The sequence below is a fragment of the Hemicordylus capensis genome, chromosome 2 (genome assembly GCF_027244095.1).
Source record: "Hemicordylus capensis ecotype Gifberg chromosome 2, rHemCap1.1.pri, whole genome shotgun sequence".
NCBI lineage: Eukaryota > Metazoa > Chordata > Lepidosauria > Squamata > Cordylidae > Hemicordylus > Hemicordylus capensis.
In genome coordinates, this window is record NC_069658.1 from 424,859,104 (window position 1) to 424,882,135 (window position 23,032).

General features: G+C 43.8%; 1 protein-coding gene across 6 annotated transcripts in view; it reads left to right on the forward strand.

Annotated features, from left to right (window-relative positions):
• The window catches only part of BAZ2A (bromodomain adjacent to zinc finger domain 2A), a 76,498-nt gene that overhangs the window by 20,888 nt on the left and 32,578 nt on the right, over nucleotides 1-23,032 (forward strand). For 5 of the 6 annotated variants that reach the window (XM_053301545.1, XM_053301544.1, XM_053301548.1 and 2 more), the window contains 4 exons: nucleotides 8,934-9,071; nucleotides 11,228-11,770; nucleotides 18,982-19,146; nucleotides 21,378-21,599. In XM_053301545.1, coding sequence (XP_053157520.1) covers nucleotides 8,936-9,071; nucleotides 11,228-11,770; nucleotides 18,982-19,146; nucleotides 21,378-21,599 — 1,066 coding nt within the window. In that variant the 5' untranslated portion in view covers nucleotides 8,934-8,935. The remainder of the gene's footprint in view (nucleotides 1-8,933; nucleotides 9,072-11,227; nucleotides 11,771-18,981; nucleotides 19,147-21,377; nucleotides 21,600-23,032) is intronic. The other variant, XM_053301549.1, reaches the window with a different exon arrangement.

Here is a 23,032-nt window from a genome sequence, read left to right on the forward strand (position 1 = left end):
TAAATAAATACAATTCTGAAATTTTCACTGGTTGCACAGACTCTTGAAATAAATAATTTACTCCCTATCTATATATTTAATTCTCCTGGGTGTGCCAGGGAAAAATGCGTCCCGGCAGCCCAGCTGATTGGCTGGGCTGCGGGGGCGTCTGATTGGCTGGCGCACCCAGGAGTGCCCGCTGGCGGGGGCACTCGGCCCGCTGGCGGCGGCGGCACTCACTTCGCTGGCGGCGGCAGCACTCTGCCCATGGCGGCGGCGGGGGGCCAGGCGGCGGCGGCGGGCCCCAGCCTGGCCGCAGATATGAGGCGGTGGGGGCGGCCCGGCCCGGCAGCACGGAGTTGGTGGCGGCGGGACTTGGCCCGCCTGCGCAGATGTTCTGCACCCGGACCCACTAGTTGAAATGAAAATGTCTAGAAACCTTTTCCATAAGAGAGATTTGCCATAGGGTATCTGGTTTGTGCTCAATGGCAATGAGTTCACATCCATATTCTGCACTTCCAGATAGTTCTCAAGTGCTACTAACTACCTGCCTATTTTATGATTTTGTGTAAACTGGTTTGGATACGCAATTTCTCCAGAGTTTCTGGTTGGTTACATTTACACTGCATTTTGTCCTTTAGTTACATTTTAAGTGGGGTAATATGCCACATAAGGCTTCCAACAAGGCTATTTTACCAGTGAAGGATCAAATAATGTCAGCCAACCTGAAAGAAGCTATCCATGGTTCTTTCTCTTCCTTCACACCTTTCAAATTAAATCAAACAAATCCATATGTTAGAGAACATGGTATTTAACAAGGTATTGGGTCCATCAAACAGATTTCAAAATAACTCAGTGGTCCTTCGCAGCTGAAAACACTTGCTGGTTGCAAGATTCTAGGTTGTTCTTTCTATTTGTTCTCCCTTTCTATCCTGTATTCGAAATTACTTTTACTGATGAGTCCCAGTTTTGTATGATTTGGCTACACACCTTGTGCATTAAAAAAACAACAGGACTTTGTAACACACCCAGGATCTTCCTCCCTGTTTCATTCAAGGAGAGCTTCAATAGAATAGTGTCCCAATGTGTGTTAAGCTGGGAAGTTGATGTAGTCTAGCACATAGTGGTTGAACTCTTGTTAGCTGTAGAGTTGTTGGGCTGCCTTGGATGTTGTTTAGTCCCTGTTCTAGTCTAAGAATAACTACAGTGGTCCCTCGACTTACGGAAATAATCCATTCCGAACGCATGTTCGGAGGTCGAAATTTTCGTAAGTCGAGGAGCGCACCACGGAAGTCTCAAAACACTCGTAATTCGAGGAAGCCGCATCTAAACATTCGTAGGTCGAGTAAGCTGATTCTAAACCGGCAACTACTTCCGGTCTTTTTTGTCGCTCGTAACTCGAAAAAAACGTAAGTTGAGTAGTTCGTAGGTCGAGGGATTACTGTACTTGCTTCATATTGGTGGTGCGAGGACAAAAAAGTACTAAAAAAGTATTTCTGCATTAAAAGTCCATATATGATACATTTTTGTCCAAGGAGGATGTTAATTTATGGTTGGGCAACACGGATAAGAATATTTCAGGATAAATTCTGGAGGCAGAGTTTTCCCAGCAGCACATTGCCTGAACTTGCTTAAGGCAGGAAGTCTCTAGCTTTTGGACAAAGCACCTCTTTTCTGTGGTGGGTGAGCATAAACCAAGCTCCATGCCCTACTCACTGAAAAGTAGTTAAGAACAGAAGCGGTCATGACTAGACAAGACTGTGACCCATCTAACCCTAGTATTAACTACTTGTAAAAGCCATTGCCCTTCCCACTGGGAGAACTGGATCTGGATTAGGTGTTCTAAGTCAGGGATTCCCAACAGGGAGTATAGTCTCCTTAGGGTACTCGATGGGCTTTCAGGGGATACTCAGAGCCCTCCTGCTTCCCCACACTGCAGCTGTGCATGATTGGCTACCTACGTGCTGAAGCTCAGCATATCCTTCCCCTCAGCCCGACTGACAGGCTTCAGAAATTAGCATGGAGTGCTCCCACTGAGATGGATAGGACAAGTAAACTTGTCCCATTAATTCCAATGGGAGTCCTCATGAGTAACTTAGTCTGAATATAAGCCAGTGACTGGAGTAGCCTGTCTCATAATGGTAACATTTAAGTGTATGTATGTGTATGCATGCGTGCACACATTTACTAAAAACCTCTGTGGGGTACCTGAGCTGAAGGCTTGTGATGGAAGGGGTATTCTTGTTTTTAAATGACTGGGAACCGAAGTGAAAGGAAGATTATGTTGTTCTGTCCCTTGTCACTTTTCAGGCTAAAGAGTCTTTACTTTGATCTGCCACATTTAAAACATCTGCTTCTGCTGGGCTCATGAGAGAGACATAGGACTGAGATACAGCTGGAACCTTCTCTGACTGCATCGGCGGCTGCTCAGTGTTATCCCTGCATGTGTGGTTCCTGTCTTGCTATAAATCATCAAACCACGCCCCTCCCCTTTAAACTCTCCCCCCCCCCCCCGTCACTCTTGTTGGCTGCAATTAATTCATCCATTTTGCTTGGCTTCTTTCCTAGCAAGCTATTCTGCCTTCCCCTTTAATTACACCGCCTTCCCAGCACCTCCTGCACCTCGGCTCCAGCCCAGCTTGTCCCTGTGCTGGCGCAGCAGCTGCCTTTTCCTTTTCGGTTGCTACTCTGATCCTTAAAGAAATATTAGCAGCAGTTCTGTGGCTCATCAGCTGCCATGTGCTGTTAGGGTAGGACCGATGGCTTTTTGAGGTGAAAACAGCCAGTCGCATAGGGTGCACTTAGTGCAAGCAGGGATGATTCTGCACCGTGTAGAGTGAGTTGGGGGATGGGCACTTTCTCTGCTGCTATTAGTAGCAGCTTCCCCCCCTCTGCAGTTACAGTAGCCTCCCAGTTTAGGTGGTGGAGCTTGGCATGACATTGCAGTAATAGAATTGTGTGTGTGTGCGCGCGTGTCTTCCTGATGTGAGTTATTGAACCAGTGAAAGAGAAGCTGTGGCCGAAATACATTTAGCATATTTATGCTTGTTTGGGAAGCATAAATGTGAACTTGAGAAAAATTCTTAGCTGTGGGGAAATGGATAAGGAAGACTATTGCAGGCCAGGTCAAGGATCTAGTTTAATCGCAGGTTGGCAAGAGGTGGTGGGGAATGTTCAGCATTCTGAGTTTTTCCCCTTAGGGGGTATGCTTTTTGGATAACCTTTACCCAAATGACTTTACTTTCAGGATTACTTTCTACAAAGGGTTACTTTCCTGGTGAAGCGTTCTAAGATCCACTTCGGTGCAAGGGAAATGCACTGTTGAAATAAGAATCCCAGCACAAAACTATGTGCTTGCTGTGAGTTACCTGGCCCATTAAAATCATGAATCTATTTGTGGCCAATTCCTTTGTCCTACTGAGGAATTTGACTAATGTTGCTATCCTGAAAGAAAGAACTTGCTTTGCATATGGCATAGCAAATACTGGGAGGGATGGAAGACACTTGCGACTGTCTCTTAACATTCAGTTCTCAAACTGCTGACTGTTGGTGAGATTAATGCAACAGCTTACTTGCCAAATGAGGTACTTCTGCATGTGGGTATGTGCTATGCAGTGCCATAATTATTTGTTTCTGAGCTATCCAGCTACTAGGTGTTTCTGTAGGAGGAGTTCCAGCATAATATGAATCATATCTCTTCTTAAAAAAGGATTCCATTGGATATCTCAGGTTTTCCCTACAAATGGAATCAAGTTCAGTAAAGTCATGTGTGGGAGGAAGTGGATTCCTAGAGTTCACTTCCAATTTGTCCTGTATTACCTCACAAGCTTTTATTGACTATGTGCGAAGAACAGTCATGGAGGTGAGTCCTAGAGAAGTAGTACCGGTAGTAGTATTCTAATGGATGCAGGAGTATTCTAATGGATGCAGGAGTAGTGAAGAGAGCTCTTCTCCTCTAGCAAATAACTTGGGAATATGGAGGCAGAGAGCACAAAAATGCCCATAAGTACAAGAATCAGTCTCCAAAACTTGAGATTCTGTCCTGCATTGACAATGCACAGATATTTTAACCTTAGTTTCACCTTCCAGCTATTATGAGCTTTCAGGAAAGAGTTTTTCCTCCTTAATCTGAATACAAGCACACTTTTCCCCAGCACGAATTTCATATGTGGAATCACTGACACATGATGTGATTGTGGCTAGGAGTAGAACTGGGTTCAATAAGACCAAAGAACTTTCTTGAAGGCTTGAGATATGTGGTGCCATGCCTTCACTGCTGCATACAGGAGACAGACAATGGATATGATCCAGGAAGGTGTTATCCAGGTGAATAAAGATATAACATGTTAGGTACTTCTGTTTGCATGTTAATACATTTGTGAGGTATCGGAGTACATTTGCTAAAATGGTACCAAGTCCACCCAATTATGCAAGATTCCAGAGTTCTTAATTGCTCTTTCCCATGATTCCTTATATTCCTTTATGAATGCCTTCTATATGCCCTGGGAATACATGTCCTAAACTAGTATTCTTAATTTTAAGGTCCAGGGACCAGTGGGGGTCCCCAGCAACCCAAAGTGCATCTCCCTGATGAAACTGTTTATTGGGCCTGTGCGAAGCTTTGGCTAAAGCTGAACACTCTGCAGATTCTCCCAGCACTATGTAGAATGACCATTCTTGCCATAGTGAACGTAAGAATTTGCCATGTACAGAGTCAGACCATTGGTTCTTCTAGCTTAGTATCATCTACACAGACTGGTAGCAGCTTCTCCGAGGTTGCAGACAGGAGTCTCAACTGGAGGCAGAGTCTTCTTTAAGTGAAATGGAGCCCCTGTGCCATTTTGGAAGGCATGCACAGAGTGCTGGAAATTGTAGCACTTCCCAGTGTTTTCCTCCTAGAGGATTCCTTCTCTCTTAAACGACCCTTCCAGCATGGAGAAAAGTGTAGTGCTTTGTGGAAGTCAGCTCAGTGAGAAATGACTCTGACGTTGAAGAGCTGTTTTTTGCCATTAGCCTCTGCTTGAAAAACAGTGAAGATCACAGTCCTAAAGGGTTGCTTCCTAAACAAAATAGGTTATTCATGGTGCACAGCGAGACTCTTGAGGCAAAATAAAGTGCACTCTGGTAAAATTCTTGAAAACCAACTGCTTAGTAGGAGGCCCTGTCCTGTGTGCACAATAGTTTAGCCTCTCTCAAAGTTGGCATACAGAGCAAAGGCCTCTCTGACAATCTTGTTGGGTGGGCAGACTTCTCGTTGGGCGTGCAGTGGGTGGATGACATCATCACAAATTACACTGTTGAGGTGTCCCTATGTGCCCCTATAACTGTACCCGATTTGGTTCATATTGGTCCAGGCATTACGAAGTTGATAATGGGGGACACACACACAGATGGACACACAGAATGTGTGTGATCTCATAAGCCTACTGGAAAGTAGGCTCACAATTGGTAAAACTGAAGTACATGTCCATACAAATGTTACTGTGAAATGATGTTCTGAGCATACTCATGTGGCTATTCAACAGGGTGGATTTGATTTAAATCAAATCAATTTAAATAACTAGTCAGTAAGACTAGATTTAAATCTTTTTTTTTACATAAAGACTCATTCTTGCTGGTATAATCTTAATTTTTACAACCAGATGAAGGTTTCATTTTTGGTCCTCTTCTTGATAGAAAAATTGCCCAAAATAATCTTACAGAAACCTGGAAGAACATGACATTGTGAATTCATTTACCAAAAAATTGCATATATATAGCCTCATGCTACATAATTAAAAACTAATCCTTATTTCATGATCAATACCTTTTGACTATAATGTATCTTAAATAGAAAACTATCTTTAGATAGGTTTTTTTCCTCAAAAAGCATTTTATTTAAAAAATCTGATTTAAATTTTAAAAAATCTGATTTTAAAAAAAATCATTGATTTTTATCCACCCACAAAATTTATTAACCTCTGGTTCCTGCCTTACTTTCTGCAGTCACTTAGCCTTTTTGTTGATTTTCTCTCCAAATTCCTCAAAGTCTTTTCACCCAAGTTCTATTTCATGCATGCGCACCTATGAGATCTGGACTTGAGAACAGAACTCTGTTTAATCATTGAGGAACTTCATATTGGGCCTGCTGCTGGGCAATGAGTTGTGGGAGAATAGCATAATCTAGCAGTGAGATTGGGGATGGTTGGCATTGAGCTTCCTCCTTCCTCCATTTCTGTTACAATAATGAGCTAAGATTTTAGAGCATGGAAAAACCTGGAGCCAGAATTCCAAAACGGGATTCTGATTCTGTGAGAAGAGTGTGGTTGAGAGATTATTCAACTTGTCCAGAGGCTGCGTGTGTGCTGAAAGTTTGTTCTAGCTTTGGATGGAAGTGACCTCTAATAGTGAGGCTTCTTGATTCAAGATGTGGTTCTTATACTCATTTTGAGATTTACTTGGGGACTTGTTTATTGCTAAGTTCCTGCTACTCATGTAAAATACGTATATTGTCAGACTGTTCTGAATCTGTAGATTGAACTCTTCCATTCTCATCCATCCATCCATGAGTTGCCTTCCTTGGCAGCTGTCCAGGCTTGCCTTGAGCATTTTCTCTTTTGTCTCCCTATCAAGGCAGGGAAAAAGGGCAAGTCCTGCATGGGACTAGCAGGATTGCCATGTTTGGGAGCCACAAATGATCTAATGGGCATTCAGGGAGTGGGCCAGGCCCCACGCCAAGAGGTTATGTCCTATGTCTTATTTTTATCCCGCTTCTGAACAGTGCATCTATTTAGTGCATTAATTTCAGTAACAGGAAATGCTGGGTTTTTTCCCAGAGCTGCAGAGAAGTGAGAGTTCATCTGCATCCCTGTGAGATGAGAAAATGACTAGCAAGGCGGGGGCGGTGATGCCTTGGTAAAGCTTGTCATCTGATGTGAAATTCTCACATACTACCTTGCAGTCTCTCTCATGCTAGCAGATGAGGCCTAGGAAGAGCCGTGGAGCAACGCAGAGAGGCTGCAGTCAGCCTGCTCAGTAAATGCTAAAGGGGGACAATCCATATGGATGGCAGCCCTTTCTGTCAAGTAGCAATAGTCTCTCTTAGCAGTTTTATGGAGCTGTTTGGTCTCAAGGTTCCTTCTTCAAAGAGTCCCGTTAGGGGCCTGTTTGCACTGCAAGTAGGCCAGAACTTGACATAGCTTAGTGGTTAGAGTGTTGGACTAGGAACGGGAAGTAGGGATGTGCACGGACCTGTTTGAATGTTCGACGGTCGGGTGGGGGTGGGGAACAGGACTTTATGGGCAGGGGAGGGTGCACGTACCCCTCCCCCCCAATCTAGCCGGTGCTAGATTCCTGTAAAAGCTTTTGGGGCGCTAGCGTACCTCCCTGCTGCCCCTTCCCCTTTTGGAAGGGGCAGCAGGGAGGTATGCTGCCGCCCTGAAAGCTTTTCCAGGAATCTAGCGCTGGTGGGGGGGGGAGCAGGGGGAGGGGTAAGTGCACTCTCCCCCCACCCTTAAAGTCCTACCCCCCACCCCTTCAAACCACCCCTGCCTGGTTCCATGCACATCCCTGCTGGGAAGACCTGAGTTTGAATCCCCATTCAACCACGAAACTCACTGGGTAACTCTGAGTCAGTCATGTGGGTTTCAGCCTAACCTACCTCACAAGGTTGTTGTGAGGATAGAAATAACCATGTATACCACACTGAGTTCCTTGGAGGAAGAGCGGGATATAAATGTAAAAATAAATAAAATGGCTCCTACACTAGGATATTCAGAGGTAGAGATATTTAATACAATTTGTCCAGGCAGCCCTGTTTCTGTTCTAAGTATGTTACTCTTACAGGGGATAAAGCGAAGTCTGTTTACTCTCCCCCTCCACAATGTTTATCACCATGTCTGGTAGCTTTGTCAAGTTTCCATTGTCTGGCTCCTACATTTTTGAGAGAACCAAAGAAATTGTCAAAGCCAATTTGTCAGAAGACATACGCAGACAGATTCCTATGTGCTAACCAGTCAACGATAACCCAGTAGTTTGTAAAGAATGAGCAAATGTATTTAAACAGATTCTAATATTAAAATGGAGTGGCTGAATGGGCATCAGGACTTCTGGATGAACCTTGTCTACTCGAGATGAACAGGAGCTGATCCTGTCCATCTCATTACTTTCCATTATGTTCTCCTTTAGAAAGGTTTCAGTATGATAATTCATAGTGTGTTGAAGGGGCTGTTCCTTTCCCTGAGAGGTGGAAGCCTTTCGGAGAATGTTGGTCTTGGCTGTGTGGTTTCCAGTGTGGGTCTGGATCTTATCAAGATAGACACAAGGCCTTTGGGCATATGGGTATCATGCTAGCTGCTTTATTGGTGTTTGTTCTGAAAGTCTGACCTGCTCGTCTTGCTTATTTTGAGAGCTAGTGTAGCATAGCTGCTAAGAGCCAATGTGGTGTAGTGGTTAGAATGCTGAACTAGGACTGCGGAGACCTGGGTTCAAATCCCTACTGGACATAAGGCTCACCTTGTTGACTTTGGGCCAGTCATTCCTTCTCAGCTGAACCAGCCCCACAGGGTGATTGAGGGGAAGGGGTAATCTATATGCACCACCCTGAGCTCCTTGGAGAAAAGGTGTGATATAAATGTAGTTGTAATAATAAACAGCTGGTCTATGAGCTAGGTTCATATCTTGCCATGACCTCACCAGGTGGTTGTAGGCAAGCCACACTCTCTTGGTTCCTACCCATCTACAAAATAAAGATAATAATATTGGTCAAACTTACAGGATGTTGAAGTTTGGATTATTGGAATAAGCTTTGTGAAGCACTTTGAATACTCTGAAGAGTTATATAAAGTGCGAGTGTGTTTGTAGCTATTGGCTATTGGCAGGCTGAAGTGACATGAGAGAGGATTTGTACTGTTGTCTGGGAAAGGCTGCATCTGTGTAGTAGCTTTAACTCTTTGTTGCATGTCTTTCCTTCTCAGAAATGGAGGCAAACAACCATTTTAATTTCACTGGCCTTCCCTCTTCACCTGCTGCCTCAGGGCTGAAACCTGCGCCTTCCTCAGGGGACAACGTCTACACAAATGGATCTCCCATGAACTTCCCCCAGCAAGGGAAAAGTAAGTGGGGCCTGGACCTTTGTGATAGGTAGCAGTGTTATTTATGCATAGCCTTATGGCTACAGCTACTGGCCCTTTACCTTTAGATTGTGAGGTTCCAGTTCTATATATATTCCTCTGAGCTTTGAAGAATGAGTTGGAAGCATTTTTTGCAGGATGGTAGTGTGAAATGTGAAGGTGATAGCTGTGACTTAGGAGGGTTGTAAGAGGGCTCAGTACCACTGAACTGAGAGCGGTCATATGCATTCTCCTATCCAAGGAGTACTGTGAGAGCACAGCATTTGGAATAGATGAAACTGTGACAATCCAAGCTTTCTTTTTTGTGACTTAGAATGACTATCTAGCCTTAATCATGAAGAAAAAGCTTGGAGAAATGGGCAATATCTCTAGGCTTCTGCCCCATTTGTGCCCACCGCTAGCATTTGTTTCCCAGGCTAGGAATGGAACCCAATAATTGTTTCTCTTTGAAGCATGGCATTCAGTTAAAGCAAACTTGGGAGGGCTTGTGAAGATCTGGGGTAATTTGTGCAAGTTATTGTCCAGTGTGCACTCGTGATCAGTTCTGGCATAAGATTTTCATCAGTGTTGATCCCTTCCAGAGGTTTGTTAATTAAATTAATTGTTTTGGCACAACTTACAAATCGTGGTTGAGATAGTCTCTTGGGAACCAACAGGAGTGCCTAGAGGCATCGGGAAGTTGAGCATATTCCCCAGCTGTCTTGGAAGGGGCGGGCGCTGCTTGGGCTGAGATGGCACTTTGATTGTAAGAGATGGCTACACTGACCTCCCTTTTCCTTTTTTCAGATGCCTAATAGTAAGAGTGTGTATAAAATTGCAGCTTCCATCTAAAGCGTGACTCTCTAGTGTGTCCTCTTTGTTTTTACAGTGGACTAGGTGTGTAGTGGTGGTTATGGAGTAAGATGCTTATTAATGCGCTATAAGGAATGTTTTATCATCTTTATCACATCAACCATCCTGTGAATGATGCAGGTCATTATTCCCATTTTACAAATGAGGATCTGAGACCTAGACAGAATTATTTCATCACTAAGCAGAAGTTTGAAATTGACCCAAGCCAACATTCAAATTTCCCTAATGCTGTTTGTGGAGATCAAGTAAGATAACCACATGCACACTGATCTCAGTCTTAGAGGAATTTGACACACATCCACTGAACAACATGGCAAGCCCATCTTTCTCTGGTCAGTGATATTTAAGCCCATACACTTGGGTATATACCAGTGATGAAGATCATGTGTGTGTCTGACTAAATACTAAAAAAGATACTGCCTTAGAAGATTCAGCTTGTAAAGCAAGCTGCTATACTGTAGTGTCACTTTGCAAAGAACTTTTGTTGAAACAAAGCTAGGGGGGCCTTATCCCATGCATTCCTTCCCTTGGCGAAGGGGTTGAGAATATTTGCTTTTTCACCCTAAAATGTTAAAAATCCAGATATTAAATAAATTGGAATGTGTGAGAGAGTGATGGAGATACAATTCCTTTAAAAAAAAATTTCCTTGTCTATTCATTTTTAAAATTGTGATCCATCTTATGGTCATGCTTGTAAAGGTTTCTTGCTATGATAATATTTTAATTAGCTTTAAACAAAGGTTGATATGCTGACTTTTCTCCCTTTATTTTCTACTAAGATAGGATGTAGTCTTTTCTGTATAGCATTGCTGTATTTGTACTTATTCTACATGGATTTGAGAGAGAGGGGTCCTGCGAGCAAAAAGGTCAGAACATAGGTGCTAGGGATTGCAAACTAGGCAGAGTCCTTGCAGTCAGGAAGACAGAGACCTCTTGAACATCAGGAGCAGCCATAGAAGTGGAAAAATTGGCCTTTTATGACCAGATACAAGATTCTGAAATGGGTACTGGCTCATTTGTGAATGGGGAGAGAAGATGGACAATTCTGCAAGCGGAAGTATGCATATGGGAAAACCTTGCTTTATTTTGGGGATAGCTTCTTGAGTCAGTTTTGCCTTGCTTATAATACTCTCGCCTATCGTATCTTGTCCCATTTGTGTGTATGTGTGTTTCCTCTCTGCTTGTAAAAGATGACAAGCCCAAAAGTTGGAGGACCCTTTCTCTATCAGCATTCATAGTATTTTTCATGTTTAATAGCTGCTTTTTCTTCCTTTCTTTTATGACAGGTTTGAATGGAGACATGAATGTTAATGGCTTATCTACTGTATCTCATGCTAGTACTTCAGGGACCCGCTCCTCAACCAACTCCCACCTCCACCATCCCTATGACTATCTCTGGAACTACTCTCAGTACCCATCTGGCAATGGCAACAACCTCAAGGACAGCCCACTCTTCTCCCAGTACCCACTGAACGGAATTGTTGGGGGCAATCGACAAGGCTCGCCAGGGAACACCACCAATCTAAGAGGAGGCAGTGGACAAGAGTTCTGGGCCAATGGCACCACAGGGGTCATGGGACTAAACTTTGACTCAGCAGAGCTCTATGACTCTTTCCCTGATGATCAGAACTTTGAACTTCTGCAAAATGGTCCATCTAGTTTCTATACATCATCTCAGCCTTCCCCCATGCTTGGCTCAGGAAGCCAGGGCTTCTCTCCGCAGCAGGATGAACCAGGCAGTGAGGAGACTGTGAAAGAAACTACGTCTACTGTCCCAGAAAATGGCACCAGCCTGTTGGGCAGCATGGAGCTGGAGAGCACGCAGACAGGTATATATTCAAGCTTCTTATTCAAGAATCCTGTCATTGGAATATATGGTATTTGTTCTAGGACATGCTCAGGTCTGGATTAATCATTAGGCCAACTATGCTATAGGGCAGGGCCCCAGCCACACTGAGGGTTCTGTTGCAGTGCAATTATCTGAGAACACCTCAAGGAAGAATGTGGGACTATCTTGCTCACTCTGTCACATGTCTTCAAAATTCCTCACAGTTCAAGTTTGGTGGCTATTGCATTTCAGAGGTAATGAATCTAAGTAGGAAAACCATTGTAGGCTACATGAACACTATGCCTGCTACCCTTGGATATAGTAATGGAATAACCGAAGTATTGTCCACATTGGGGTCTATAAAAGTTTGTACAAGCAGTGGGAATGCTGTATATGCACCTGGTGCCTCAGAATCTAGCACATGGGCCCATCTGCCTAAGTTATGATAGGGGAGCCATCTTCTGCTCATTGATCCCTTGGCATGCAGTATCTGATGACCTTCCAGATGTATGTATGCACATGCATGCACACACACACGGTCCCAGCTTGGCATGAGATCTTTTGTTGAGAAATTGGCTGCTGACACACACTGATGGATTTCTTTCTGAACTTAGAGGTGGGGATGCCCTGAAGGCATTCGTGTAGAGGAATATAGCTCTGATTGATACAGGTTTTGCAGTCCATGTCTCAATGGGTGCCTTAGGTTATGCCTGGTGGAGGTGTGTGCTTTCAGTTATACAGATTCTGTGCTGATCATGAGTTGCCCTTTAGGCAAAGCCACCACAAGCCATTTGCTTTTCTTAGGAGCAACCAGGCAGTCATTCGGTGGGGAGAGAATGTCAAGCTTATGCTGGCGTCTTCCATGAATTTTTGGAAGCCTTGTGGAAACATGATGAGGGTGTTTGAGAGTATATCATGCAGACTTATGTGAGTCGTGTGTCAGCTTTGAACAGGAATGCGCTTGAGGTACTTTGAGCAGCAAACTGGAAAGAGGATTGCCCATGGTTCAGTGTGAAAGCATGTTGTCTAGAGACAAATCAGTACTGGGACTGATGTGTGTGAGACTTTATTCAGAAAACCAGTAGGCAAAGCTCTGCTATCAAAGTAATACCCCACGTGTTGCTTTGGGCATGTTCAGCTGGGCAGTGAAGACCCTGCTGTTTTTGGTCAAAGGCTAACCTTGAGGCAGTTGCTCTTAAGCAATGTGGCATGGTTTGGCAGAGCTTTGATGAAGCTGCCCTAGCTTAATTTATTCTTACAGCTTGGGGTGGTGGAATAGTTAGGTATTTATCTCTTTTATAGAACAGTTAGGTACTTAGTTCCTTAAAGTACTTCTGTTCTCAACTTTGCCAGAACATATTTTCTTTTTCCAGCACCTCTCTGGTTTGGCTAGATTACTTGGTCCCCCAATTTATTCAGAGCTTTTATGTCCTTTTAAGTCTCCAGCAGGCTGGCTAGTATTTGTGCTAAATTTGGGTTGTGAGAGGTAATAGTACTGCTTAGGTATGAAGATGATAGTCTACATAGGCCTCTATTAAAAAGTGGGGGGGGGAGTGTCAAGTTTTTGAAAGGTAAAGAATCTTCATGTTCTTCTGTAATGTTTGCATTTGTTTTCTTGCATGGGGGTCAGAGCAGGGGTGTACTTGAGACCTTGCTGCCCCCATATTAGTATCTGCATCTATACAGTAAATGGTAGTGGGTATAATGCATCTTATGGGCTTGTTAATTTAGGCTAGAGCATCGCAACTAGTCTGATATAGAATGAAGATAAATATAGATAGTCAAAAAACCTACTAGTTTAAGATTGGAGTTAAGGCTGTCTCATTTTGGTTCAAGCTCTACAAAGTTGAGAAGTTGAAACCTAAGGCTGATACCTTAACAGACATGCCACATGATCTGTAATGTTGTTGTGCAATGTCAAATATAGTGCTCACTTGCAACTTGCCTGTGATGCACCCATGGGGCATCTTCGGTGGTGCCAGGTACTCCATCCTCCCCATCTTGAGCTGGGCCTCAAAAACCAAGGAAAAGTGGGGTGGATGGAGGGCATGTTGTAAGCAAGCACAATTTGTGACATTTATTTATTTATTTATTTATTTATTTTACATTTTATATCCTGCTCTTCCTCCAAGGAGCCCAGAGCGGTGTACTACATACTTAGGTTTCTCCTCACAACAACCCTGTGAAGTAGGTTAGGCTGAGAGAGAAGTGACTGGCCTAGAGTCACCCAGCTAGTTTTTTTGTGGCTGAATGGGGATTTGAACTTGGGTCTCCCCGGTCCTAGTCCAGCACTCTAGCCACTACACTACGTTGGCACCACATTGCACAGCATCGTTACTGATTAACACTATATAATATCAGTAATCAAAAAAAGTTTGGTTTAAAAATAAAGCAGTTAAGCTGCTTTACATTCCCATTCATCGTACCCTAAATGAATGGGAATTGCAAGTTAAGGTACCCATCTTAACTTCCGTGCCATATAAGATGTAAAGACTTTGTACAGTCTGGTATATGATGATGGCTTTAGAAATGAGGCTCCATGTACCCACACTTTGTCTGGTTCTTTCAGTTGGACATTGGGCTGGGGAGGGATGCATCCAGGCAGACATTTAACTGGTGCAGTGTCCCTAATCACTTTCTAGAGATGCCCCAATGAATTTCTGCCTGATGCATTTGATCTTGGCAAAGTGTGGGTGCATGGAACCTCATTTCTAAAGCCATCATGCTATATCAGACCGTACAAAGTCTTTACAGCTTATATGGCGTGGAAGTTAAGATGAGCACCTTAACTTGCAATTTCCATTCATTTAGCGCTTGAGTGAAAATGTAATGCAGCTTAACTCTAATTTTAAACCAAAGGCTTTGGATTACTGAATTTCCATGCGTTTTTAAAAGGAAAATATGATTAGACGCTATGGGGAAGAGCTTACCCAAACCACAAGGTAAAAACCTCCCAATGTTGAACACCAAAAACTTTGTAAAACCTTCAACAAAGATAAAGTCAACCCCCACCCCCAGCCACCTGGAAAAAACACAAGTAAATGAAATTAATGGAGTTAGTAATACAGTGAGCCAGATCTCACAACCAGTGAGACCTGGTTTGGGAAGCTCAGCGGGGAGAGCGGGCTAAGCCCGCTCTCCCTGCAGTTAATCACAGCGGGAGCCCTGGGTGGCCGGATCGGCCGCCCACACAATTGCCAGCTCCGTGACAGAGCCAGTGGGGGCTGGGGAGTTTGGGGGCTGTGCGGCTCCTGGAAGCACCAGTATGCCCTGTTCAAGCGCTCAGGGCATACTGGGGAGACCCTCGAGCTGGGAGGCTGCTTTTCAGCCTCCCACTGGGGGTCTACTCATGAGTAGCCGTGGCTATTCACAGTAAAAAAACTGGGTTTATACCCGCTCAAGAACCACTGAGCTTGCAGCCGAGCCTGGTGGTTCTCACGATTCTAGAAAATCAGGCGAGCAGAGGCTAGCCCGATTTTCTACAATCGTGTGAATAGCCCCAGTGTGATCCCACCTGATAAACTACAGATTATCTTCCCAGAAATTTCTCATAAATCTCACAGTTCTCCTGCTTGATTTAATTTCCTTCAGGATGGTGTTAACAGCAAAATTGTGTAAATGTTGTGCACAAGTGATGTAGCCATTCACATGCAGGTGTGTGCATGCGTAGGCCATCTGAGCCTTGGGGGCGGAGGCTGGGGCAGCCAGCAGGGAACGCCAGCTGGCCGAGGTGAGCAGCGGGTGGGAGCATGGCAGTGGACAGTAGGGATCTGCATTCACCTGTCCAGAGGCCCTTTTACGAGCTTCCGAACAGGTTTGAACACTGGCCGGTTTGAAAGTTCGGCGGGGGTGGGGGGTAGGACTATAAGGGTGGGGGAGGGTGCACTTACCCCTCCCCACGCTTTGCTCCCACCAGTGCTGGAGTTTTGTAAAATCCCTCGGGGTGGCAGCATACCTCCTTGCTGTTCCTTCTTCTTCAGCCAGAAGTACTGGGCGTGCATGCGTGCATGTTGTGATCGCTCGTGAGCCCGTGCGACTTGCACGTCCAGTACTTCCGGCCAGAAGCGAGGAAGAAGAAGAGGCGGCAGGGAGGTATGCTGCCACCCTGAGGGATTTTATAAAACTCCAGTGCCAGTGGGGGGAAGGGTAAGTGCACCCTCCCCCGCCCTTAAAGTCCCCCTCCTTTGAGCCACCCCCACCCAGTTCCATACACATCCCTAGTGGGCGGAACACAGTGGTGGGCAGGAGCGCGGTAGCGAGCATCAGGGTCATGTTTATTGTGGGTACTGTAACCTCACATTTGCTACTGCACAGACTCAGTACTAAAAATGCATTTTCTGTTCTTAAAACCCAACTTTGAGGATCAGTTGTAAAATAACAAGTTGGGTCCCCGGGGTTTATACAAAAAGCACTTTTCTGGCATGCAGGCTAAAGGCTGAAACTATACAAATGGATTACAAAATCATTTAAATAGCACTTCCTCAATCCAAAAAAATGTTGCCAACCCTTTAAACCCCTGTTCAAAAGTGAAAAACTGTAAACTGCTCTGTCGAAGCCATTTGCCCACAGATCTTCACCAAATTTGCAGGGGAGGTGTTGCTTGTCACCTAGTGAATGTGTGTTGATGGCCAGGCAGTTCAGACAAATGTTTTTGATTTTACAAGCAATAGAATGTTCAGGGCTAATAATGGTGGCATGTTGAAAACACACTCCAGCTTAACTATACTGGCACTATTGCACCAGTATAATAATAAATGCTATATAATGCAGTGAATTGCATTTTATTGTATATAGAGAATTTCTAAAACAGTTGTAGGATATTCTGCGTTACAATGGTGTAGTAGAACCAGAGTGGTGTAGTGGTTAGAGTGTTGGACTAGGACCAAGAAGACCCGAGTTCAAATCCCCATTCAGCCATGAAACTCACTGAGTGACTCTGGGCCAGTCGCTTCTCTTTCAGCCTAACTTACTCACGGGGTTGTTGTGAAGGTAAACATAACCATGTACATTGCTCTGGCCTCCTTGGAGGAAGAGTGTGATACAAATGTTAAAGTAAATAAAAATAAAATACACTACAGTAGGTAGTACAACAGTGTCTTGGAGGGTGCACATGGAACACTGGGAAGGTGATGGGAAGGACTACACTCCTCGGCCTCTGTGTGTGCCTTCCAAGATAGTGTTGGGGTGTGACAGGGTTCTGTTAATCTTACAGCCCCTCCCCGCTCCAGCACTTGGAAAAATGAAGCACTGTGTGGAGGTGAGAAATGGCCCCTCACACTGGAGATTTCCCCCCCAAGTGGCTCTCACTTGAAAAATAGTAAAGGGCACTGGCCTGTGGTGTTTTCCCGCTTGTAATAAGAAACACTCACCACCACCACCACCACCAGTGTTCTCTCAGTTTTTTTCACCTGTGTGAAGAATGAATTTTCTTCTGGGCAGCAGCAGTATGGGGCTTTCCCGATTCAACCTGAGCGGGGTAACTGAGTGGATGTCAAAAAACGTGTGAGTGTGTGCACGCACCATAGAGGGATCACTGCCCCCCGCCCACCCAAGGTCTAGGAGATAGGAGAGAGAAATTAGCAAGCTGGGAATTGTGGAATTAGTAAAGCTTTGTGAATGGGCTCAATTTCACTCAGGGTTTTCTTTTTAATACATAGAAAAGATGTAACTAAAGTGGCTCATTCCACTGAAGTCAGTGGGACTTTGTTATTGCAGAAGTCAAGTGCAGTTTTCCTGTCATCATTCTGACAGTGTCAACTGAGGCAATTCTGAAGAAGTGTGAGGGAGTCACTCTCTGCCTGACAGATAAGAGAGGATGGGGGAGTAGTGTTCCCTCTAAGGTGCGTGCGCGCACACTCACACATTTTTAAATGTCTGCTCAGTCAATTTTAGATCCCACACAGGTTGAATCAGGAAGGCCCCACTCTGAATGCAGGTGCACACACACTGCCTTGATACTGCCGCCAAGAACAAAAGGGGGAAGAAAAAGATGCTGCAATCATGGACAGGCTTGCTCAAACATAAGCCCCCCCCCCCACTGCTCTGACAGCCTACTTGACTTTCCCCCACTGTCCATTCCTTGTCTCTCCTCCCTCTCTTCCCTGAGAGCACCTTCCACAACTAATAGAATAGGCATTGCAATAGAATCCATTAGCTCTCTCCCCCTGCCAGTCTCAGAGTACTGGCAAATGTGGGCTTCATTGCCAAACTGTTCATGCTCTGTATGATTTTGCCAGTATTTGCTAGCCATAGCCTTTAATGTGGCAGGGACACCTTGATAACTTTTAAACTGCTGGTTGAAACATCACCAAAAGGCACTCTTCCGAGACAAGCCTGACAGAATACACGAGCCATTTTCACCAAAATCTGAACGAAATAGATATACCTGGATAACATTTGGACAGAAGGGGGTAAATTTGTCAGTTTACAGCACATTTAAACTTGCTGTAGTTGAGGCAATTTGTAACAGATCTCCCTGATATTAGGCACATTTGTAGACCTCAAGTAGATCATACATGCCAAATTTTAAGTTAAACAGTTTGTATATTTCTAAGCAGTAGAATTTTGATACTTATAATGGTGGGACCTTTTTTTTTTTTTTACTACTTGCCTTAAATAAAGGGGCACACCTGTGTCCCTTTAATAATAGATGTCTATATAGAGTCTTGAAGAAGAATGTTTTAGGTACTTCAGCTTTCCAGAACATGCAGAAATATTAAATGGCATTACCACTTGACTTGTTCCGGTTAAAATCATGAGGCATGGCATTAACAAATAATATTTAATTTTTTTAGTAAAGCAATTACAGAAGGGAGGGTGGCTTGCCTCTTCTCTTGTGACTTCTAGATCAAATTTTTGTTTTACAAAGGTGCACATTTTTACCAAGTATCACTTAGTTGACTTTAGCTTGCTCCTTGGTACAGGGACCTTTTGTGCTTATATTATTATGTAAGTGTTATGTACACTGATGGCACTGTATAAAACAATATTTTTTAATCCTCTGCACATAGATCAAGCCCTATGATGGATGATTATTGAGATAATATGTGGAAGGCATTTTGAATACTCTCAAGAGCTACATAAATGCTGGGTTGAAGTTGGTTGATCTGCTCTGTTTGTTTTGGTTACCTTTTTGGGTCCTGAAAGGATAACTGGTTTTGAGTCACTACTTGGAAACTAAACTATAACCTTCTCTCCACCCCCACCCCCCAGACTTAAAAATGTGTGGCTACAATGGATCTTCTCCAGTTGGGGAACCTCTCAGCCAGGAAGCTTCTGTCTTGATACCTGATTCTGGAGGCGGTTGTCTAGAAGATTCTTCTCGGATCCCTCCTCCCATGGAAGACCCCTTAGAGCCCTTCGAGTCATTAGACAGAGGTAAAAGAATGTAGTTTTTATACCTTTTCAGTGTGCAGTCTGACCTGGTGGTTCACTCCAGATCTTAGAGGTGATGTCTTGATTAATTGCAGCTGCACTGCAGCTATATGGAGTTTGTTGGATAAGCAACTTATCTTGATAAAGAGTTTCGCTAAGGCCTATGGGAAAGGGAGACATCTTATTTTTATGCATTTATTCATTTTTCTATGTAAACCGTTTTGAGAACATTTGTTGAAAAGCAGTATATTAAGAGTGGTGGTGGTGGTGGTGGTGGTGGTAGTATATAAATGCAATCAGTAGCATTGGCAAAACATGGGGAATCAGCTTATTTGCTGATCACAAAGGCTCCATACCCTGCCTGTAAATAGGTGTAGTATAACTATCTTGTTGTATGCTGGGGTGGGCAGACTTAAGGCTTCCAAGGGCTACTTTTTTTTTGCATTGGGAGTGGGGCAGAAGCTTGAGAGCTACCAGCACAAAATAGCAGCTTGGTGGAGCTGGTCACAGAATGGCAGCTCATACCACAATTCACATCTACAGAATAAGATATTTTAATATCAAAACTGTTGAATTCCAGGATAATTTTGCTGTGGGACAGGAGGAGGGGAGCAAGAAAGCCTGCTTTGTTGGGGAAGAAGCTGGAGAAAAATTAATGGGAGAGAAACTAAAAGCAACCCTGAGCAACCAAAGAGACATTTAAAATGGCTTGGCTATACCCCCAGCCAGCCAGCCAGCCAGTTAAGCTTGCATTTTTGTCTGGAAGGGAGAAGCAGATCCAAATGCCTGAAGAGCTCCTGAAGGCATTCAGGAGCTGCCAGGAGCTCCCAAACTACCCGATACCCACCTCTGGTGTACACTGTCATCTTAGGTGCAGGTTTTAAGCCTCTTCAGTGTTTCTCTTAATCAACCTCGATGTGTTTGGCTAGTTGCCAAAGCAAAGACTTTGAGTGGGGCTAAATAAAAGGCTGGCTCATACAATAAGAAGACCTTATCAGTGGAGGGTCCCTGGCTATCAACATTAATGGTGCTTAGAGGCACGCTCTTCCTCTTGAATGTGCCCCTGAGCTGTGCTTTCACATAGTGCCAACTGGAGGCATGAATGCTGAAGAGTCCCAGTACAGGGATTTAGGGCCAGTTCTGTTGCTATATAAAAACAGAACATATGGTGAGATGGCAGTATGCTGGTGGAGGCAGCTGACTGAGTTTGATACAGGAGGAATTAGGAACTTGTGCTGTTTTCTGCCCACTGCTTATTCTTTGAGCCCAGTCTCAGTTCAGATCCTGGTGCGTGTGTGCTTGAAGAAACGTGCCTTACAGCCCACTTAACACCTCCTTCTAAGATCCTTATTTTTCATTAGCATGTTGTTTTTCTTCAAACCAAGATTTTTAAGCCAGAGCTCTAAATTGCAAACATGTAGTTGCCTGTGTAAAACCCACATTGGTTTTAAACACGTACAAAATAATCCATGAAAAATTCAAGTTTCACAAAAGAAAAGCTTATCTGCTGTTGTATGTCGAGGTCCGCAAAACCATGTTCCAGTAGTGCACAAATGGCTCTAGTCTTTATTATTATTATTCACATTTATATATCTCCCATCCTCAAAGCAGCTCAGGATGGTATGCACGAGTTCCATTTTATACTTGCAACAACCCTGTGAGGTGGGTTGCGCTGAGAGAGAATAAATATCCTGAGGTCATCCAGTGAGCTTCATTGCTGAGTGTGGATTCAAATCCAGGTCCCTTCAGTCCTAGTCTAACACTTAGATCCCAGAACATGTATTTTTAAAAGTTCCCAACGTTTTTGTTCTTTTTGATCTATTCTTATATTCTAATGGGTTTGCATCCATTCTCTTTTCAGGCCCCCATCTATAATATGGAAATAATTCTGACCCATCTCTCTACTAAGAATTACTGAGGTGTATTTTCTATCTAGATTTGAAAACTGGTGGTGTAGTCAAATGGTTAGAAGGTTGAATTTGGACCACCTTTAAATCCAGCTGAGCCGTGGGGCTTACTGGGGGTAGCCTTAGGCAAGGCACAATCTCTTTTTCTCCCCATCTTAAGAAGAAAGGTATTAAAGACCATCCTCTTTATACATACGAATGAGATAAAGGCCTTGCCTATTAAAAGTGCTCCAGTACAATACTTATAGATAATGTTATCTTAGGGTGAGTGTGACTTCTTGGGGCTGGATGGGATGTAATGTTTTACTTTCAATTTCTGAACTGCAGACCCAGGGACAGGAGATCTCTATGAGATGGATACATCAGAGCTGGTGAGCGGCAAGTCTCCTCTAGAGGAGCCTCCTGACATCTCTGCCCTGGATTGTCCTGGCAGCCCCTCTCTCAACCACACAGATTCCTTCAGCCTATTGGCAGATGATAGTCAGCCTGACACTTCACTCTTTGGAAGTACCAATTTGCCCCCTGTTCTTGGAGAATCTGTTTTGCAAGGTGAGCAAGGAGGGCAGATTCTAGAAGGCATTACTATAGGAGCCCCAACCCAATAGTTCTTCAGGACTAGTGAAGGCCACAAATGCCTTCAGGCAGTAATCCCTCTTCAGAACTGTAGCCTTTGCTGAGTGCTTGTGGAAGGACATGGGGGTCTGAAGTATAGATTGTATGGCAGGTGGACTCTTCTGGGCCATGGCAAAAGAGACATACAAGCCCAGGGTCTTGGTGAGCCAGTTCCTTGCAATGAAGGACCACATTCTCTTGCAAATATTGGGGGCAGTGGGGCATGCTTTCACACTCTGGGTGTTTTTAAAGGGAATGTAACTGAAGGTTTGTGCACTTCAGTTGTACTCACCCATGCCATTTTTCTTGTTCTTTTTTGGCATAGGGCTAGATTTGTTGTTCTTTACAAGTTTAACATGAGGATAACCGTAGTCAAACTTCACAGAGTGAAGGCTGTGGTTTAACTGTCCTGAATTTTCATTAGTCATTCTTTTAGAAGCTGCAGGTCTATTTCCCCCCTCTTTTTGAGGTAAATGTGGAAATTTCATCTTGCAGTAAGCACAGTATAGAATGATAATATGCAGCACCCCTGAGTAGCTCCAGTTCAGAAGATAGGGAACAATGACTCCTTAATCCAATGTATTCTAGTTTATGCTTTCTTTAGGGGTGCTAAAAAGAACAAGAACAAAAACAAAACATATACAAGAATACTTGGAGAGAGAGAGAGAGAAGTCAAAAATATCAACAAACAAAATTTCTGTTTGTGAATATTTGTAGACTTGGAAAAGCAGTATTATTGCTGCATAATCCTAATAGGAAGAGTAGACTAAGTAAGTAAAAAGAATATAAAAATCCCTATATTTGTGTCCGCATGGTTTTATATGTGTGCCAGACAAACAGAATAGTACTTGGTACATCACCTTAATTTGTAAACCTAATGAGTGTGAAATAATTAGGACTTTCATCAGACTTTCTGAATGTTCCAAACACTTTTTTGAGACCTTGACTCTTCTTTTGGTCTCGGGTTTTGGTGCTATCTTTTTCTGTGCTCTGTTGTCCTGAAGCTTTTTGTGCACCCTTTCTAGCAATTTCATAGGTGGGCTCAGAGGGCTATGTTCATGTGGTGATTGCAGTTATGCAATAGTCTGTTTGTTTGATATGAAGAATGTTCTCAAGTGACAAGATCAACTATGAAAACAGATTGTTAGCAGATTGATTCCACACCAGCAGTGTTCACCTTGGAGAATTCTGCCCATTTGCTGGGAATGCAGTAGGGGAGAAGTATAAGAGGGCAATGTTCACTCTGCTAGACTAATTACTTTGCCAATGTTAAAAGAAGAACAAATAATTTAAATCAGTGGCTAACGAGAGTCCCTAAGAACCTGCATCTCTGCTGGGCAGGAAGAGGTTAGGTCTTACTAATCTGCTAT